A 16,367-nucleotide genomic window follows, 5' to 3' on the forward strand; every position below is an offset into this window, starting at 1 on the left:
CCAGTCTCAGGCTCCCTGCGCTTCAGGCCTCTGCTATCCAAGGGTCTACAGGGACATTTGTCCACCCTATGTGAGAGCTTCTTGTGCCCCCCTGGCAAGGAGGGCTTCCCCTGCATCTGCTGCTCTGCCCTGCTCCTGCGCCTGAGCCCCTTCGTGGCATCCTTTAGCACCACGCCCGGCTAGAAGGGAAGAGGGAGGGTCTGAGCCCTGGATGGGTAGGAAGGAGGAGCCAGAGCTGGGCAGAGACCCAGCCCAGAACCTCACTTCCTGGCCCAGGGCCCTGGGTCCCGACAAATGAACAGCATGGTGGAAGCACGGGAGGGGAAGGTATCCGGAGTAGTGGGTGTGCCCCCGGGGCAGCCTCTGCTGGTCTAGACCCTTCGAGAGCTCACTAACTTCCATCATGCTTGGGCTCTGCACGGATGGCACTGGTTCAGTCTAGCTCAGAGACGCTTTGTTGAGCGCCTGCTGCACGTGAGTCTCTGGACCGGGTCCTCTAGAACCAGCCTGTCGCCCCGTTGAAGGGACATGAGGGTGCTTTGGCTGCTGTCTGGGTAGGAGCCTCGGCTGACTGTCTCCTGGGGATCACCTTGTCCCCAGATCTCCTATTAGTGATAGTAATTACTGCCATTTATAGATGAGGAAGCTGAGACTTCAAAGAACTTGCCCCAAGTCACACAGCCAGTTAGTGGCAGAGCTTGAGCTGTGACCCAGGGCTCCTGACGTCTCTGTGACCTCCCGTGTTCAGGTGTGTTCAGGCTCAAGCTTGGAGTGACAGCAGCAGGGACACTCATGTCTCTGAGGAGCCTTCCAGGTCGAAGTCTCAGCTGACTCTCCCAGCAAACCCGGCAGGCAGCCCTTCACGTATTAACTCCATCCTGCGGGCAAGGGGCGAGAGCTCATGAATTTTCTTGTCCAGTTAATTTTTTAAAGAAAGGTTTTATTTATTTTTAGAGAGAGGGGAAGGGAGAAAGAAAGAGACAGAGAGAAACACTAAAATGTGAGGGAAACATCGATGGGTTGCCTCTCACACGTGCCCCAACTGGGGACCGGGCCACAACCCAGGCATGTGCCCTGACTGGGAATTGAACTGGCCACCTTTCCCTTTGCAGAACGATGCTCAACCAACTGAGTGATGGTCAGGGCATTGGCCAGTTAATTTCAGAGCTGAGAATGAATCCCAGGGTTCCCGTCCAGGGCTTGTTCTCCCGTAGCAGTGCCTGCAGGGTACATGGCAGGCACATAGTAGGTCCTCAGAAAAGCTTTGTTAGTTGAGGGCACAACTCTGTCCTCAACATGGTGAAGGCCTCTTGTCCCTCTGCCTTCCAGACACAGAAAAATGGAGAGATTGGCGGTGGGGGGGGGGGGCATATGTAGACGGAGCTGCCTGAGTCCCTCACCTCAGTGTCCCCCCTCCCCATGTCTTCCAGGCCCTGATGTCACTCTTTGTCCTGGCCTCCAAGGATGGCTGGGTGAACATCATGTACAATGGACTGGATGCTGTCGCTGTGGACCAGCAGGTGGGCGTGGCTGGGGCCAGGTCAGCAGGACAGCAGGGAAGGGGCACAGTGGTTTGGGGGCCAGTGGTCTGGAACAGGTGTCAGCAATACCCACGGCTCCAGTGTCTCCCACTGTGGCCGTGGCCCACCCCTCACCACCCTGGCCTGAATCCTCCACCAGCAGGGCCACCTCTTGGGTAGCCGAAGTCATTGTTCCGTTGGCTTCAACAAAGTCCCTGCTCTGTAGGGACAGCCCTCCAAGCTGCTTCCTGCCTAGAGGGGTGCAAAGCCTTGTGGGTGGACAGGGGCTGAGCCAGCGGGCAGGGGGACAACAGGAGCAGGCCTGAGGCAGGAAAGTGACGTGGATTTGAGGGTGGGGTGGATGGAGGGGTCAGGGAGGAGGTTGGGCCCAATAGGAGGCCTGAGCTCTTGTTCCCAAGATTCCCCTGAGAGCAGAGGCCCCTTCGGGGCTAGGCCGGGAATGAGAATGCTCGGTGGCATCTCCCTCCACTTCTTAGTCTGTCTACCCACTCCTGCCTACCATCCCACCTGTACCCCCAACCTGCCCCCCCAGACTCCACCGGTGATGTGCTTTCCCTCTGCTGGCCGCCACATTTCTGGGTGGATGGAAAGTGGATGGGTGGATGTGGGTCAGTAAGTGATGAGTGGGTGGATGGATGGATGGACAGATGAATAAGTGGGTGGTTGGGTAGATGGATGGATGGACAATTGGTTGATCGGATGGGTAAATGGATGGGTGATGGGCAGGCAGACGAATAAGTAGGTGGAGGATGGATGGGGAATGAGTGGGTGGGTGGGTGGGTGGGTGTGAGGAGGAAGAAGACAAGTGGAGATGCGTCCAGGGGTTGCAGCAGGGAAGGGAAGGGAAGGGGCTCTCTTTGCTGAGCACCTTACTTCTGCCAGGCCAGGGTGGGCATTTCCTACCTGCTTCCTCCTTCAAACCAAACCCCTCAGCCACCTAGGAAGCAGGATCTCTCAGTATCCCCACTGCTCTGAGGCTCAGCATGGTAGCCCCGCCCCTGTCCACCCCACCCCACCCCACCCCACGGCAGGGCCCGGTCAGCCTGCCTCAGCCCCATCTGGCTCCCTGCAGCCCGTGCCCAACCACAACCCCTGGATGCTGCTCTACTTCATCTCCTTCCTGCTCATCGTCAGCTTCTTTGTGCTCAACATGTTTGTGGGCGTCGTGGTGGAGAACTTCCACAAGTGCCGGCAGCACCAGGAGGCCGAGGAGGCGCGGCGGCGTGAGGAGAAGCGGCTGCGGCGCTTGGAAAAGAAGCGCCGGAGTGAGTAGGCGACTTGGGGGGCAGGGGCCACTGCAGCCCTGGGCCTCCTCTGTCCACTGCTGCTGATGTTCCTGGGTGCAGGGGCGGGGCCTGGGCCTGGGCCTGGCACCAGCCTCTGGGCCTTTGGAGTTGGAAGGGACAAAGGGTATGGCCCCTGTGCCCCTGGCCCTGCTCCTTCCCCAGTGTCTGCCTGACTGGGTGACCTGAGCCCAATGCATGTCCACCTGGAGTCTGATGGTGACGCCACTGCCAACCAGGTGTCTCAGTCCAGGCAGAAGGCAGAGGCAGAGCCTGGATGCCGACCCTGAGCTGTGGGACCCCTGTCCCCTGCCCCCAGCAGGCCTGGAGCCCCTGCCATGGGCGCTTTGGGATGGAGGGGGAGAATCCGTGTCCTGCCTTCTTTGCCACCTACCTCCACATCTTTCCCGTGTCCCCTTCAGCCCCTGGCTGGGTGGAGGGGACCTAACTGACTCCCAGGGCCTGTGTGGACTGACACCTCTCCCTGTTGCTTCCTCCCTCCCCTCGGCTTCTCCCTCCACGTGTCCTGTTCCTGCCTCGGCCTCCCTCTGTGGCCTGTGCCACTCCCCCGTGTACCCCCGGCAGAGGCCCAGCGGCTGCCTTACTATGCCACCTACTGTCCCACCCGGCTGCTCATCCACTCCATGTGCACCAGCCACTACCTGGACATCTTCATCACTTTCATCATCTGCCTCAATGTGGTCACCATGTCCCTGGAGCACTACAACCAGCCAACGGTGAGCCCGAGCCCTGATCCCAGCCTGGGTCCCAAGTGGAGCAGGGCCTCATCGGGCCCCCGGCCCCAGGAGCAGGCCCTGAGCAGTTCCCCCATGCTGGGCCCTATGCCCAGGAAGCTCACGGCCTGGCAGGACATGAACGAAAGAGAAAGGCCAGAGAGAAAGGTCCCTCATTTCTGGTGAGTAGGGAGGTGACATTTGGGCCCCACCTTGAACACAGGTAACAGTCGCTGTGGTGTGTTTAATGTGACTTTTTGCAAGGCACCTGCAGGCTCTAACTCCCATCCTTGCAGCAGCCTTAAGGCGGGAGAGGGGACTTGCTCCAGATTTTGCAGATGAAGAAACTGAGGCTTGGAAATGTAAAAGGGCTGCCCCAACTGGTCAGTCCGTGTGTAGAGGAGCCAGGGCTGGACCTTTGATTTGCATTCAAGGACCACCACCCGGCCTCCACTGCTCCCCGGGTGGGTGGGGCCAGGGGAGGGGCAGCCCAGGTGGCAGGACTGTGTGGGGCAAACATGGAGGTGGGGGAGGGCGGCCAGCTTCCAGCTGGTGGCAGGGAGGGTGCATGAGGGGCACGCGAGGGGTGTGTAGGGGCTAGTGCACCCCAAAAGCTTCTACTCATCGGAGTTGGGGGAAGAAGAGGGGAGCAGAGCCCCAGGTGAGGGGGTAGAATCTCATTTTAATGATAGGAGGGGACCGTGACACATGCAGGGAAAGGAAGGCAACCTTTAGCAGAAGCGAACAGTGGTTGCAGAACTTGCAAACCAACGTGAAGAAATGGGATGATAAGAGCTCACATCTACCACGTGTTTACGTAGATAGTTCAGCCTGGTTCATTGGGGCTATTAGCTCCCTTAATTCTCAGAGCCACTTTCCGAGGTAAGGTCCTGGTACCACCCCTGTTACAGGTAGGAAAACTAAGTCCCACAGAGGTCAAGGGACTCGCCCAAAGTCACGGTGAACAAGGAGTTAAGTGCTGAGCCAGCGTTTAAGTCTAGGCCGTCTGGTTCTTAGCCATGGCCCTTCATGGTTACCCAGCGCTGCTGCCAAAGCGGGCTCCCTGGACCAGACCTGCAGAAATGAGGGGAAGGGGATGGCCCTGAGAAAGAAATAGTGCACGTCGTGTAAGAGGGAAGGAATAAAAACAGATAACTCAGTCACTCTACCAAAGGGGAATGGATTAAAGTCTCCTCTTCAGAGGCAGAGGCTTGCTGACCAGAGGAAGGAGGGGGGCAGGTCATGGGGCCTGGATCATGCTTCTCTTTGCACCCCCCCCCACAGTCCCTGGAGACCGCCCTCAAATACTGCAACTACATGTTCACCACTGTCTTCGTGCTGGAGGCTGTGCTGAAGCTGGTGGCGTTTGGCCTGAGGCGCTTCTTCAAGGACCGGTGAGTGGCTGGGCCGGCTCACGGCAGTAGAGAGGGCACTGTGGGATGGAGCAGCCGTCCTGACCCCTGGGGAAGTCTGGGGCAGCCAGAGGCAGGGACTAGAGTGCCTACGTGCTGATGGCCGGGGCCCCTGGGTACTCCCTACAGGCCTGAGTGGGAGGTGGTCACGATCCTGCCCGGTGGGCTTGGGGCATTCCACCAAGTCCCCTGAGCATGCCTCCCGTGGGTCCTCCAGACCCCACAGGCAGGGCAGGGCACGCCCCACTCCTCTTCACAGGGAGCAAGTAAGGTTCAGAGAGGCCAACAGACTAGCCCTAGGCCACACAGAAGGAATAGCAGGGTCAAGATTCAGAGCTTGAAGTCAGAGAGAGCCATTTCTTCTCGCCTGCAGGAGGCCACAGATACTTATTTAGCCTGGTCAGCCCCTTGCTTGAGGAACTGGAGGCTGTCTGGGGGCAGAGAGGGAGCTGGACCTAGAGGGGCCTGGAGCAGGCTAGTAGGGAGGGTGGCCACACGTCCCCTCCAGCCACAGCTGGAGGGTGGAGAGCTGGGAAGCTCCACCCCACCCCCCCACCCCCCCCCCCCCCGCCCCCGCCTGAGGCAAGTCTGTACTAGAGGGACTGACTCACTTTGCTTCCCACTGCTCCGCCCCCCGAGCAGGTGGAACCAGCTGGACCTGGCCATCGTGCTGCTGTCGGTCATGGGCATCACGCTGGAGGAGATCGAGATCAATGCGGCCCTGCCCATCAACCCCACCATCATCCGCATCATGCGGGTGCTGCGCATTGCCCGGGGTGAGGGCAGGAGGGCGGCCAGCAGTGGGGGGAGCACGCAGGATGCGGGTCGGGGCCTCCGCGGGCTGGGCCTCCAGGAGGAGCATTGATACCCTAGGAGCTCACATCGGACAAACAGCACACTGCCCCGCCTCTTGTCACTCCGCACACAGTCCAGTCTTATGGGGACAAAGGCAGCCAGTGCAGACGGGGTTCCAACACAGGCTGGGATGCACGGGCCTCAGCGCTTCTTAAAGTCGCTTTTCTTCTCCCAGACCACCCTCTCCCCCCAAGGCCACCGCCCCCCCAAACTTCTTTCAAAACCCTGCTGTCCCAGTGCTCACCCGTGTGCCTGTAGCTCTTCCACCCGCACCTGCCTGTCGCCCCCAGGTCCCAAGGTGGGGATGGGTGTGCAGAAACTCAGCAGGACACTGGAGCCCTCCTTAGCCACAGGGAGGGACGTGGGCACACCCCGAGAGGCCACTTTTGCCTCATCGCAGTGGATTAGGTGCTCATTCACACTCTTTCTGCCCCTCGGTTCCCACTCCCTCTCTAGGACTTTTTTACACCAATGTCCGCGTGTTGTGTGACACGTTTTCATGCATACCCCACTCACCTTGTAGCTGCACCCCATTCTTGTGCCATTTGCACACTGTGCACACACGCATTCCTGCCCCTTGGGCCTGGGCTGAGTGGGCCGGCTCCATGTCCCCTGCAGTGCTGAAGTTGTTGAAGATGGCCACAGGAATGCGGGCCCTGCTGGACACAGTGGTGCAAGCTCTGCCCCAGGTAAGAGCTGCCCCTGCGGCCGCCCCTCCGGCCTGTTGCTGGTGTCGCACTGGGCCCTGGGGGTGGGCCCTAGGGGTGCGAGCCCTGACTTCCCTTCTCCCTAAGCCAGCCCAGAGCCAGCACACCGTCTGGTCTCCAGGAAGCAGTTTGAGCTGGGGCTGTGAGAGATGGAACAGGTCCCCTCTGCCTCTTCCTTCCTGATGTCACCAACTGCTCTCCGACCCTGCTCTGTACCGGGCCCTGAGCTGGCCCTTGGGGACCCACATTCTGCCCTCAGGAGTCACCAGGCTGGTAGAGAAGACAGATGCATCAGAGCAAGGTGGCAAGGGACCTGCACTGTGCAGGGGAGAGGGGTGGCCCTGACACAACTCGAGGAACCAGGGAAGGTGTCAGGGGACTTTGAGCTTGACCTCGTTGGGTGGTTTGGCAGAAGGAGGTGGTGGTGTGGACAGACAGGTTCTGACATTCTAGGGGGGACAGCACAAGACCCTGACCTGGGCGCAGATCTGGGAAGTTAGGAAAGCAGCCCCCTCACCCCGCATCCCATTGGTAGTGGAAGGGAGATAGGCCCAGGGTGCCAGAGGGGTCATCGTTCATCCTCCTGAGAATGCTGTATCCCAGTGTCTCCCTCCCTGCTCTCCTGGCTACAGCTCCACCTCTCCCTGTCCTCAGGGTGGCCTCTGCTGTGTGGCAGCCTCATGCACATTCATTTATTCACCACGACTCATCTAGTGTTAAGGAACATTATGCATCTTAAAATAAAAAGGCACAGACACTGAAAACGGGGATAAAAGATTACCAGCTCAGGGAAGGTGAAAGCAAAGCTAATTCTCGCAGTGATCTGGGCTTAGAATGCTAGTTCCATTCTCAAGTTTGGTGTGAGCTTCCTAGCAGCCCAGTTGCAAAGGGAAAGCAGCATAACTCTCACCAGGTCTGGATGGAAAGCAGGGGCATTCATTCAAAGAGATGTGGGTTTTCTTGGCACTAAATCCTTTCAAAAGAATTTGCTACATGGAAGATGGAGGTGAGTGCTGGGCTTGGGGGTGGGGGTGCAGACAGGAAGTGGCTGGAGCCCAGAGTCAACCCACCCTACCTGGGGTGAAAGCCAAGTTCCCTGTGAGCCTTGTGCCTTGGTGTCCTTGCCTATGAAATGGGAGATGATAGTGTTCATCTCAAAAGGGTGTTGTGAGGTTTAAAATAGTTAAAGTTATAAAGCACTGAACGGGACCTGGGTCATAGGATGTGCCGACCGATGTGGCTCAGTTGGTTGGGCATTGTCCTGCAGATTGAATGGTTGAAGGTTTGATTCACAGTCAGGGCACAGGCCGGGATTGGGGGTTCGGTCCCCAGTCAGAGTGCATTCGGGAGGCAACAGATCAATGTTTCTCTCACATCGATGTTTCTCTCCCTCTCTGTCTCCCTCCCTTCCCCTCTTTCTAAAAATAAATAAATTAAATTAAAAAAAAAAGTAAGGGGAGGTGGATGCTGATTAACAAATGCCAACTGGGGCCTGCTGAGGGCGGGGCGGGGCTGAGGGTCCCCCGCTCACGCACGCTCCCTTCGGCTGCCGGGCCTCACACCGCCTCATAGGTGTTGGGTAAGTGTGTTTTATTAGTGAACGAGCATCATTTAATTAGCCAGACACTGTTGGTGTGATTGTGGAACAGCTTGGAGGGTAGCCCTCCTCTGGAGCAGGAAGACATCAGGAGGCTGTGACAAACGTGGTTTACTTCTCAGCAACTCATTGCGTGTCTCCTGACTCGTTCCTGCAGGCCTTTTGTGGGGTCTGGGAGACGGCCGTTACTTCTAGGGCCCGAGTGTGTTGGAGCCTTATCTTATCCACAACACAAGTTAAAGGCGGTCTCTGGCATACGGATAGATTGGAAATAGGTTGGGAATCTGGGACATTTTCCTTCCACAGGAGCTGTGGACCGGGGTGGCCAGGTTTGTGGGAGGCTCTGGCGCCTGCAGCCCTGCATGATTCCGGTGCCCACTCCTCTCCATGGCCAGGCTCCGTGCTAGTCTGAGGAAGCAGATCTGACTTAATCTAGCCATGTTCCTGCTCTCCAGGACTTCCCAGACCAGCAGAGACAGTGGCTGGGACATACCAGTTATACTCACTGTCCGACTGCATCTCAGTCTGCCTGGAGGAATCCGGGCAGACTTCATGGAAGAGGTGGCATTATAGCTGAGGTGCTCCTCTCTTCCTCTCCTTCCTCTCTGTATTCACCCATGGGATGGCACTAACTGTGCACAAGTGTACAAGACTAGCAATTGTGTGCATGGACCCAGGGGCCAGTGGGTGGGTGTGAATCTCAGTCCTGCTGTGTGCTAGTGGTGTGACCCTGGGCAAGGTACTTTCCTCTCAGTGTGTTTCTTTCTTCATCTGAAGAATGGGGGTGAAACAGAGTTCTGGGTCATTGTGTGGAGTAAGTGAACCATTAGCGTGATGGGCTTCGACCCAGGCCACTGACAGTAAAGGCGTCCCAAGTGGGTTTATCATTATCCTGCACACGTGCTGGGCGCAGCCTGCCCCCCCCGGGGGGCCATGTGGGGAGTGGCAGACATGGACCCAGAGTCTGGTGAAATGTGGCAGCTGCCCTGACCCTCAGGCTGGCCCTTCACCAGGAGCTTGCGGCCTGCCCTGCCCCAGCCCTCCCCCTGCCCTGCCCAGCCCCACCTGCTGTCTCCACAGGTGGGCAACCTGGGCCTCCTTTTCATGCTGCTCTTCTTCATCTATGCCGCCCTGGGGGTAGAGCTCTTTGGGAAGCTGGGTGAGTGAAGCAGGCCTGGGGGCAGGGGTGGGGGCTGGGTCTGGAGGAGGGCCCTGGGGGGGAGGCCTGAGGACGCCCCAGACTGTCCCATCAGGGTCTTTGGGACATGCCCTCACAGCAGGCCACGGGGGGATAGATGGGGGCCCTCTGCCTTCCATACCCCACCGCCTCCTGTGTGGCTGGGAGCTTATGAGAGATGCTAGCCTGGGCCCATGTGCCTGCCCTAGGCCTATGCATGGGCCCTCACTTGGAGCCTCTCAGCTGTCTGACCCCTGGGCATGCCCCCTTCGGCCCCACAAGCCAGTGTCCATCCTGTGCCAGGGCCACCCCTACAAGCAGAACAGCCAGGGCAATACAGGGTTGGCTTCAGAAAGCAGGGCTCCCTTGGGGGCTGGCCCTCACCCATCCCGTCCTCTCCCTTTGGAACTGATCCCTGGGTTGGAGGAGGAGCCGGGCTCACCCTTGCCTGAGCCCCAGCTTGGGTACCACCTCCCTGAGCCTCAGCTTCTCCATCTGTGGGCTGGGCTCAGTCCACATGCGCCTCGGAGGGTTGTAGGAGGATTCTGAGAGGAGGCGGGGGGATGGTGGGCTCTGCTGCGGGACAGCTGACCTCCTTCCCTTTCAGTCTGCAATGACGAGAACCCATGTGAGGGCATGAGCCGGCACGCCACCTTTGAGAACTTTGGCATGGCCTTCCTCACGCTCTTCCAGGTCTCCACCGGCGACAACTGGAATGGGATCATGAAGGTGCTTGTGGGCAGGCTGTGGAGGGAGAGCTCAGGCTGGGTGCTGACAGTGAGGGTGCTGGTGACAGTCCCCATGGTCAGGGTGCCCTATCGCACATGGGACGGGAGGGCAGGGCCCAGGAGCAGAGGACCCTGCCTGGGACCAGGCATCACAGTGAGGTGCAGAGGAGGCCAGATGGGCTCCCTTCCACCCCTAATTGCTGGCCGGTGCTCACACCGGTGCTCAGGTGCTAGGGGCCATGACTCCACCTAGGACCAGAGGGGACTGAAGTCACTGCTCCTCCTGGGGCCAGGGCCCTGGCACTGCCTGCCCTGCCTGCCACACAGCAGAGGCCCTCTGGCTCCCACCTGGGGCGGCAGGGGTGGGAGCAGGGCTCACGGAGGTGAGGTCTGTGCCGTGAGGCCCTCGGTCCTCACTGCCCTGGGCGCCCGGCGCAGGACACGCTGCGGGACTGCACCCACGACGAGCGCAGCTGCCTGAGCAGCCTGCAGTTCGTGTCGCCGCTGTACTTCGTCAGCTTTGTGCTCACGGCCCAGTTCGTGCTCATCAACGTGGTGGTGGCCGTGCTCATGAAGCACCTGGATGACAGCAACAAGGAGGCCCAGGAGGACGCCGAGATGGACGCGGAGCTCGAGCTAGAGATGGCCCAGGGCCTCGGTCCCAGCCAGCGGCCGCCTGTGGGCTCCCCGGGTGCACTCGGCCGGGTGCCAGGAGGGCCAGGCAGCGGGGGTGACCCCGAAGGCCGCCTGTGCCGGCACTGCTACTCTCCAGCCCAGGTGGGCAGGGGCCGGGTCACTGAGGGCAGGATCTGGGGGCTGCCAGCGAAGCTGGCCCGGGTGGCCTGGGCAGAGACTTCTGTCTTTTGGGCCCCACTCCTGCCGTTCAGCTCTGTGTGACCCTGTGAGGAATGGGTCGGGCCCAGGCCACAGGTGCAGAGCTGTGCCCCGCCCACCCTGCAGTCCCCACCCAGTGATAATCCCACCTGTCCCCACCCATCCTGTCCGCCTAGGAGAATCTGTGGCTGGACAGCGTCTCTTTAATCATCAAGGACTCCTTGGAGGGGGAACTGACCATCATCGACAACCTGTCTGGCTCCATCTTCCACCACTACTCCTCACCGGCCGGCTGCAGGAGGTGCCATCACGACAAGCAGGAGGTAAGGCCGCGCCTGGCAGTGGGCTGGCCTGTGGGAAAAGCCTCACTCTGGGCAGAGAGCTGCCCATAGACTTGCTCACACTGGCCAACCTCCAGGGACACTTGGCCTGTGGGCAGGCGGACCTGCTTTGGAGGTCACAGCTTATGCAATTCCGCTGCCCTTGTCCCAGCTCCGGCCTGGTGCTCCGGTGGCCGTGATGCCATTGTGTCTCCCTCACGCCCCCAGCCCCTGCCTAGGCTGGGCTGCCTGCCCAGGGTGGGCATACCATCCACGCTCTGCAGGTCTCTGGACTTCTCTGGCCACCACCCTGCGCCTTTCTGGAGGACCAGGCCGGCCCAGTCCCTGCTCCACGGGTGACCCGAGGCTGCCCCCTCTCCCCACAGGTGCAGCTGGCTGAGACGGAAGCCTTCTCCCTGAACTCAGACAGGTCCTCATCCATCCTGCTGGGCGACGACCTGAGTCTTGAGGACCCCACGGCCTGCCCACTTCGCCCTAAGGACAGCAAGGTGAGTGGCTGCAGTGGGTTCTGGGGCGAGCGGGCCCACGCTTGCAGCCTGCTTCCACCTGCCCAGCCAGGACACTGCATCCCCCCAGCACACCATGTGAGCGGCATCTGCTCTGTGCCAGACCCTCATCTCCTGTGGGTCAAATGGGGGCAGTGGGGCTTAGAGAGGTGCAGTGATTTACCTGAGGTCACACAGCAACACGTTCAGCCAGGACCCCAAGCACGGCATCCAGTGGCCTTGGCCACACCTTGTCGCTTTGGATATTTTTTATCCAAATAAGAAGACCCTTCACCGCCCTCAAGGATCTCAGAGTCAAGAAGGGAGTGAGTGGGAAACGGTGACCTGCCTGGGACGTCGGGGAGGCTTCCTGGAGGTGGGGCCCTGTCACCTGGGTTTCAGAAGATGACCATTGTTGGCCAGGTGGAGAGGGTAAGGGGAAGGCCATCCCAGGCACTGAGGACGGCCCAAGTAAAGGACTGTGGGTCAGGGCCCTGCAGGCAGCTATGGTGGGCTTGGCCCCTATGCCTTCTGCACCCTCCTAACCCATCTACCTCCCTCTTCCTGCAGGAGGAGCCAGACCCGCCAGAGCCCGGGCATGGGGGTGACCTGGGTGAATGCTTCTTCCCCTTGTCCAACACGGCCATGTCCTCAGGTCCAGAGAACTTCCTGTGCGAGATGGAGGCCATCTCGTTCAGCCCAGTACGGTCCTGGCTGAAACACGAGAGCAGCCAAGGTGAGGGGTCGGCCCCCCACCCTCTCCCCACATGCTCCCCACAGCCCTGTTCTTGGGCGGCCGCTTCAGAGGCGACTGGTTGAGTTTTGTCCTCAGCAATTTTTTCCCGGGCTATTATATTGAGTCGGGAAAGAAACAGATAAATAACTGACAATAAAAGAGAGGAATCTCAGGCTCTATGTAATAATGATAAAAGATCAAGAGCCAAACAATATAGAGAGATGAGATAAAAATTATACCAGAAGCCTGGGCTAAGGGAGGCTTCCTGCCGAGCTTCCTGGGAGCAGTGGAGAAAAGGGGAACAGATTGGTGCACACAGCTCTGAGCAGAGAGAAAGCTGCCAGGTTACTGAGGGGTTTTTCTGGAGCTGGATTTGAGAGGCACGCACCCATGGATCCTCACACGAGGTGATGCTGGACAACAGAATGCCCACTGCTCGCTCCGTCCCTTTAGTAAAACGTCCTGACGTTTATCCTTTGTCTATTCCTTTGGCATCCTGTGCTTGTGCCTTGGGCCCACAGCTCAGCTGTGGCACCAGGAGAGAGGATGGAGCTGGCCTGTTTCTCACTAGGGCTCACCTTCACCTCGGGTCCTCTTGGAGGGTGACAGGAATCTGGCTTCACAGCACCGGCTGAGGAAGGGAACAGAGATGAACTCAGCAGATGAGAGGCCGCTGAGCTCACCTCCGTACTCTCACGGGAGGCTTGGCGTTGAGCCCCTTCCAGGAGCTGGGGGTGCAGTGACTGTCCCAAGGACCCCCCTAAAACCAGTGGCCTCTGGACTGGACACAGTGGCCGAGGTGCTAGGACCCCAGACTTCCCAAACCCAAAGTCAGGGGCACAGGACTGATCCACAAGCCGTTCTTTTATTTTTAAGATTTTATTTATTTTTTAGAGGGGAAGGGAGGGAGAAAGAGAGGGAGAGAAATATCATTGTGTGGTCGCCTCTTGTGTGCCCCTAACTGGGGACCTGGCTTGAAACCCAGGCATGTGCTCTGACTGGGAATCGAACCGGCGACCCTTTGGTTCCCAGGTCAGTACTCAGTCCACTGAGCCACCCCAGCCAGGGCCAAGAGCCATTCTGATTGAATGAAACTTCATCCCCTTAGTTGACCTTTTTTTTTTTCCCCTTAAATCATAAGATGACATAGAATAGAAGTCCTTGCACCTGGAGATAGTCAAGCTGTCCGGCCACCTTGGGTACATATTCCCCAATTCCTTCATCCCATGCTCACCCAGGAAGGCACAGACTGAGTGGGCCCGGTTGGACCCCATGGGGCGTCGGACCCTGGCAGGTGGCACTCATGACTTCTGCTTTGCTCGTCCTCGCCACCTCTCAAGGGAGGCATCTGGTCCCTGTTTCATAGAGGCAGGAACCCAGGGGTCCTGGAGCTGGGTCTGCTTGGCTCCAAAAGCTGTGCCTTTGTCTAGCGCCTGTCCTCCCAGGAATGACACGGGCAGACTCACCATTTCTCTTGCTTTCATAGTGGGGACATCGAGGCTCAGAGAGGGAGACTTGCCCATAGTCCCACAGCCGGCTTGTTAGGTCCCCCTCCCTGCCAGCCTGGGCCTGCTCCCCAGCTCCTTCTCCTCCCTCCCCAGCAGCACCTTCGAGCCCACTCCTGCCCATGCCCACGGAGTTCTTCCACCCCGCTGTGTCCGCCAGCCAGAAGGGGCAGGAGAAGGGCGCCGGTGCCAGGACTCTCCCCAAGATCGCCCTGCAGGGCTCCTGGGCGTCCCTGCGGTCACCGAGTGTCAACTGCGCCCTCCTCCGGCAGGTATGGCACCTCCCTGACTCCGAGAGCTTCCTCCCTGGGGGGCATCTGAGGGGACCTTGGAGTTCCAGGTGAAAGAGCAGGTCTAGGGGATGGGAGGTTTCGGCCTGCAGGGCCACCTGTATTGGATCGGCTAGGGCCACCACCTGGGCATGCAGAGGAACCTGCAGAGCTGAGAGCCCCATTCTGTGTGTGGCAGACCCTCGGGGTTCCGGGAGAGGCAGGAGCCCCAGATCCCACAGTGTGGTGGAGGCAGGGCTGGGCCCAGGGCTCTTCCAGGCATTTGTTCATTCGGTAGCTGTGCACCCCAGCTATGTGCCAGGCTGTGTGCCAGGCCTGGGGGCTGCAGCATCTACGAATGCAGAATCCCTGCCCCTGGGGCTTCCGGGTGGTGAGTAGTGTGTGTGTTTCAGAGGTGCGAGAGGAGAGAGGAAAAGCTGAAACCAATCCACAAGGGGTATCGTCTGCTTGAGGGGGACACACTTGGGGGTGGGGAGGAACACTGCATAGGAAGGGGGCCTATGGGGTGAGCCGGTGGTTCAGGTGGAGGGGCTGGGAAGGCCTGAGGGGGCACCGTGGGTTTCTGGGGCAGAGCTTTCCAGGCAGCTAGCAGAGCGGGGGTGGGGGTGGGGTGGGGGGACTGTGGTAGGAAATGAGGTCCCAGAGGGGTGGGGCAGCGCCCTCAGGCCAGGTTCTGACTGGCTTTGAGTAAGATGACCCTGGCTCCCCCCTGAGGACCAGAGAAGGGGTGCTGGTGGGGGGAGAGCCCCGGTGGAGGCCACGTCAGTGATGGCCGTGAGAGCCACGCAGAGCTCAGTGGGCAGTGGCGCGGAGCAGGGAGAAGCGGTGGGGCGCTGGGTGTGTTGTGAAGGTGGTTCCTGAGGAGCCAGAGTGCTGCATGTCCCTGAGATGGGCAGGCTGCTGCAGGAGCGGGTTGGGGGACACCAGGCGGCCCCCATCCCCTGTGTCTCCCCACAGGTCACTGGGAGCGACACGTCTCTGGAGGCCAGCCGCAGCAGCTCAGCGGGCAGCCTGCAGACCACGCTGGAGGACAGCCTGACGCTGAGCGACAGTCCCCGGTGCGCCCTGGGGCCGCCAGCGCCCGCCCCTGGCCCCCGGGCTGGCCTGTCTCCCACTGCCCGCCGCCGCCTCAGCCTTCGGGGCCGAGGCCTGTTCAGCCGTCGTGGGCTGGGCGCGCATCAGCGCAGCCACAGCAGCGGGGGCTCCACCAGCCCGGGATGCACCCACCACGACTCCATGGACCCCTCGGACGAAGAGGGCGCGGGCCGGAGCGGTGCGGGCGGCGGGGGAGGAGGCAGCGAGCACTCGGAGACCCTCAGCAGCCTCTCCCTCACCTCTCTCTTCTGCGCGCCACCCGCACCGCCTGGGCTGCCGCCAGCCAGGAGGTTCAGCAGCACCAGCAGCCTGGCCACCGGCCCCGGTCATCCCCACACCGTCGGGCCCCACGGCCTGGCCCGGAGCCCCTCCTGGGCTGCAGACCGCAGCAAGGACCCGCCCGGGCCCACCGAGCCCCCGGGAGAGCTGCAGCCCGCAGACGCTGCAAGCAAGAGGAAGAGATGAGGGCTGCAGGGGCCCAGCGCCACCGCCACCCGCCCCGTCTCACCTTCTTTACCTCAGGAGCCAGGGGGAAGACAGCAATACTTGGTCCACAACCTGGGCACTGCGCAGGGCCAGCCAGCGCCGGGCTGCCGAGAGCGCGGTGGAGCCGTGTCTGGTGGGCTGAGGCCCAGCCGTGGCCCGGCCACGGTCCTTCCCATGCAGATACATGTGTATATATATGTATGCATATACATAGAGAGAGACAGACATATATATATATATTTATTTTTTTTACTGAGAGTTTACGACTTCCAGAAAGTGCTAAAGTTGGGGAGTGCGGGTCGGGGCCCAGACAGAGTTTTTTGCCTGATGCTTGGGACCCAGGCTAGACCTGCCCTGGGGCAGATGGTCCTGCTGGGGCGTGGGCACCCCTACTTTTTGGCATCTCCCCTGGGTTTGGAGTAGCTTGGAGAGGGCTTTCTGTTTGCCGAGGGTCCCATGGCCCAGGAGACTGGCCCAGAAAAAGAGGTGTCATTCAGGGTGCATTTTTTCCTTTAAAGAAGAGATGCTGCTAAGATCCCACCCCCTCCCCCCACGTATTGG

The 16,367-nt window shown here is 60.0% G+C and overlaps 1 protein-coding gene across 1 annotated transcript in view; it reads left to right on the plus strand.

The window, feature by feature from the left end:
- Positions 1-15,830, plus strand: part of CACNA1I (calcium voltage-gated channel subunit alpha1 I) — a 90,668-nt gene extending 74,838 nt beyond the window's left edge. The window contains exons 23-36 of the mRNA XM_053920584.1: positions 1,431-1,520; positions 2,614-2,806; positions 3,410-3,561; positions 4,843-4,952; positions 5,613-5,746; positions 6,444-6,514; positions 9,210-9,288; positions 9,914-10,035; positions 10,473-10,811; positions 11,045-11,191; positions 11,575-11,697; positions 12,265-12,430; positions 14,011-14,207; positions 15,183-15,830. Of these exons, the coding sequence (XP_053776559.1) occupies positions 1,431-1,520; positions 2,614-2,806; positions 3,410-3,561; positions 4,843-4,952; positions 5,613-5,746; positions 6,444-6,514; positions 9,210-9,288; positions 9,914-10,035; positions 10,473-10,811; positions 11,045-11,191; positions 11,575-11,697; positions 12,265-12,430; positions 14,011-14,207; positions 15,183-15,785 (2,526 nt within the window). The 3' untranslated portion in view covers positions 15,786-15,830. The remainder of the gene's footprint in view (positions 1-1,430; positions 1,521-2,613; positions 2,807-3,409; positions 3,562-4,842; positions 4,953-5,612; positions 5,747-6,443; positions 6,515-9,209; positions 9,289-9,913; positions 10,036-10,472; positions 10,812-11,044; positions 11,192-11,574; positions 11,698-12,264; positions 12,431-14,010; positions 14,208-15,182) is intronic.
- The last annotated feature ends 537 nt before the right edge of the window (positions 15,831-16,367 follow it).

This window comes from Desmodus rotundus, chromosome 3 (genome assembly GCF_022682495.2).
Source record: "Desmodus rotundus isolate HL8 chromosome 3, HLdesRot8A.1, whole genome shotgun sequence".
NCBI lineage: Eukaryota > Metazoa > Chordata > Mammalia > Chiroptera > Phyllostomidae > Desmodus > Desmodus rotundus.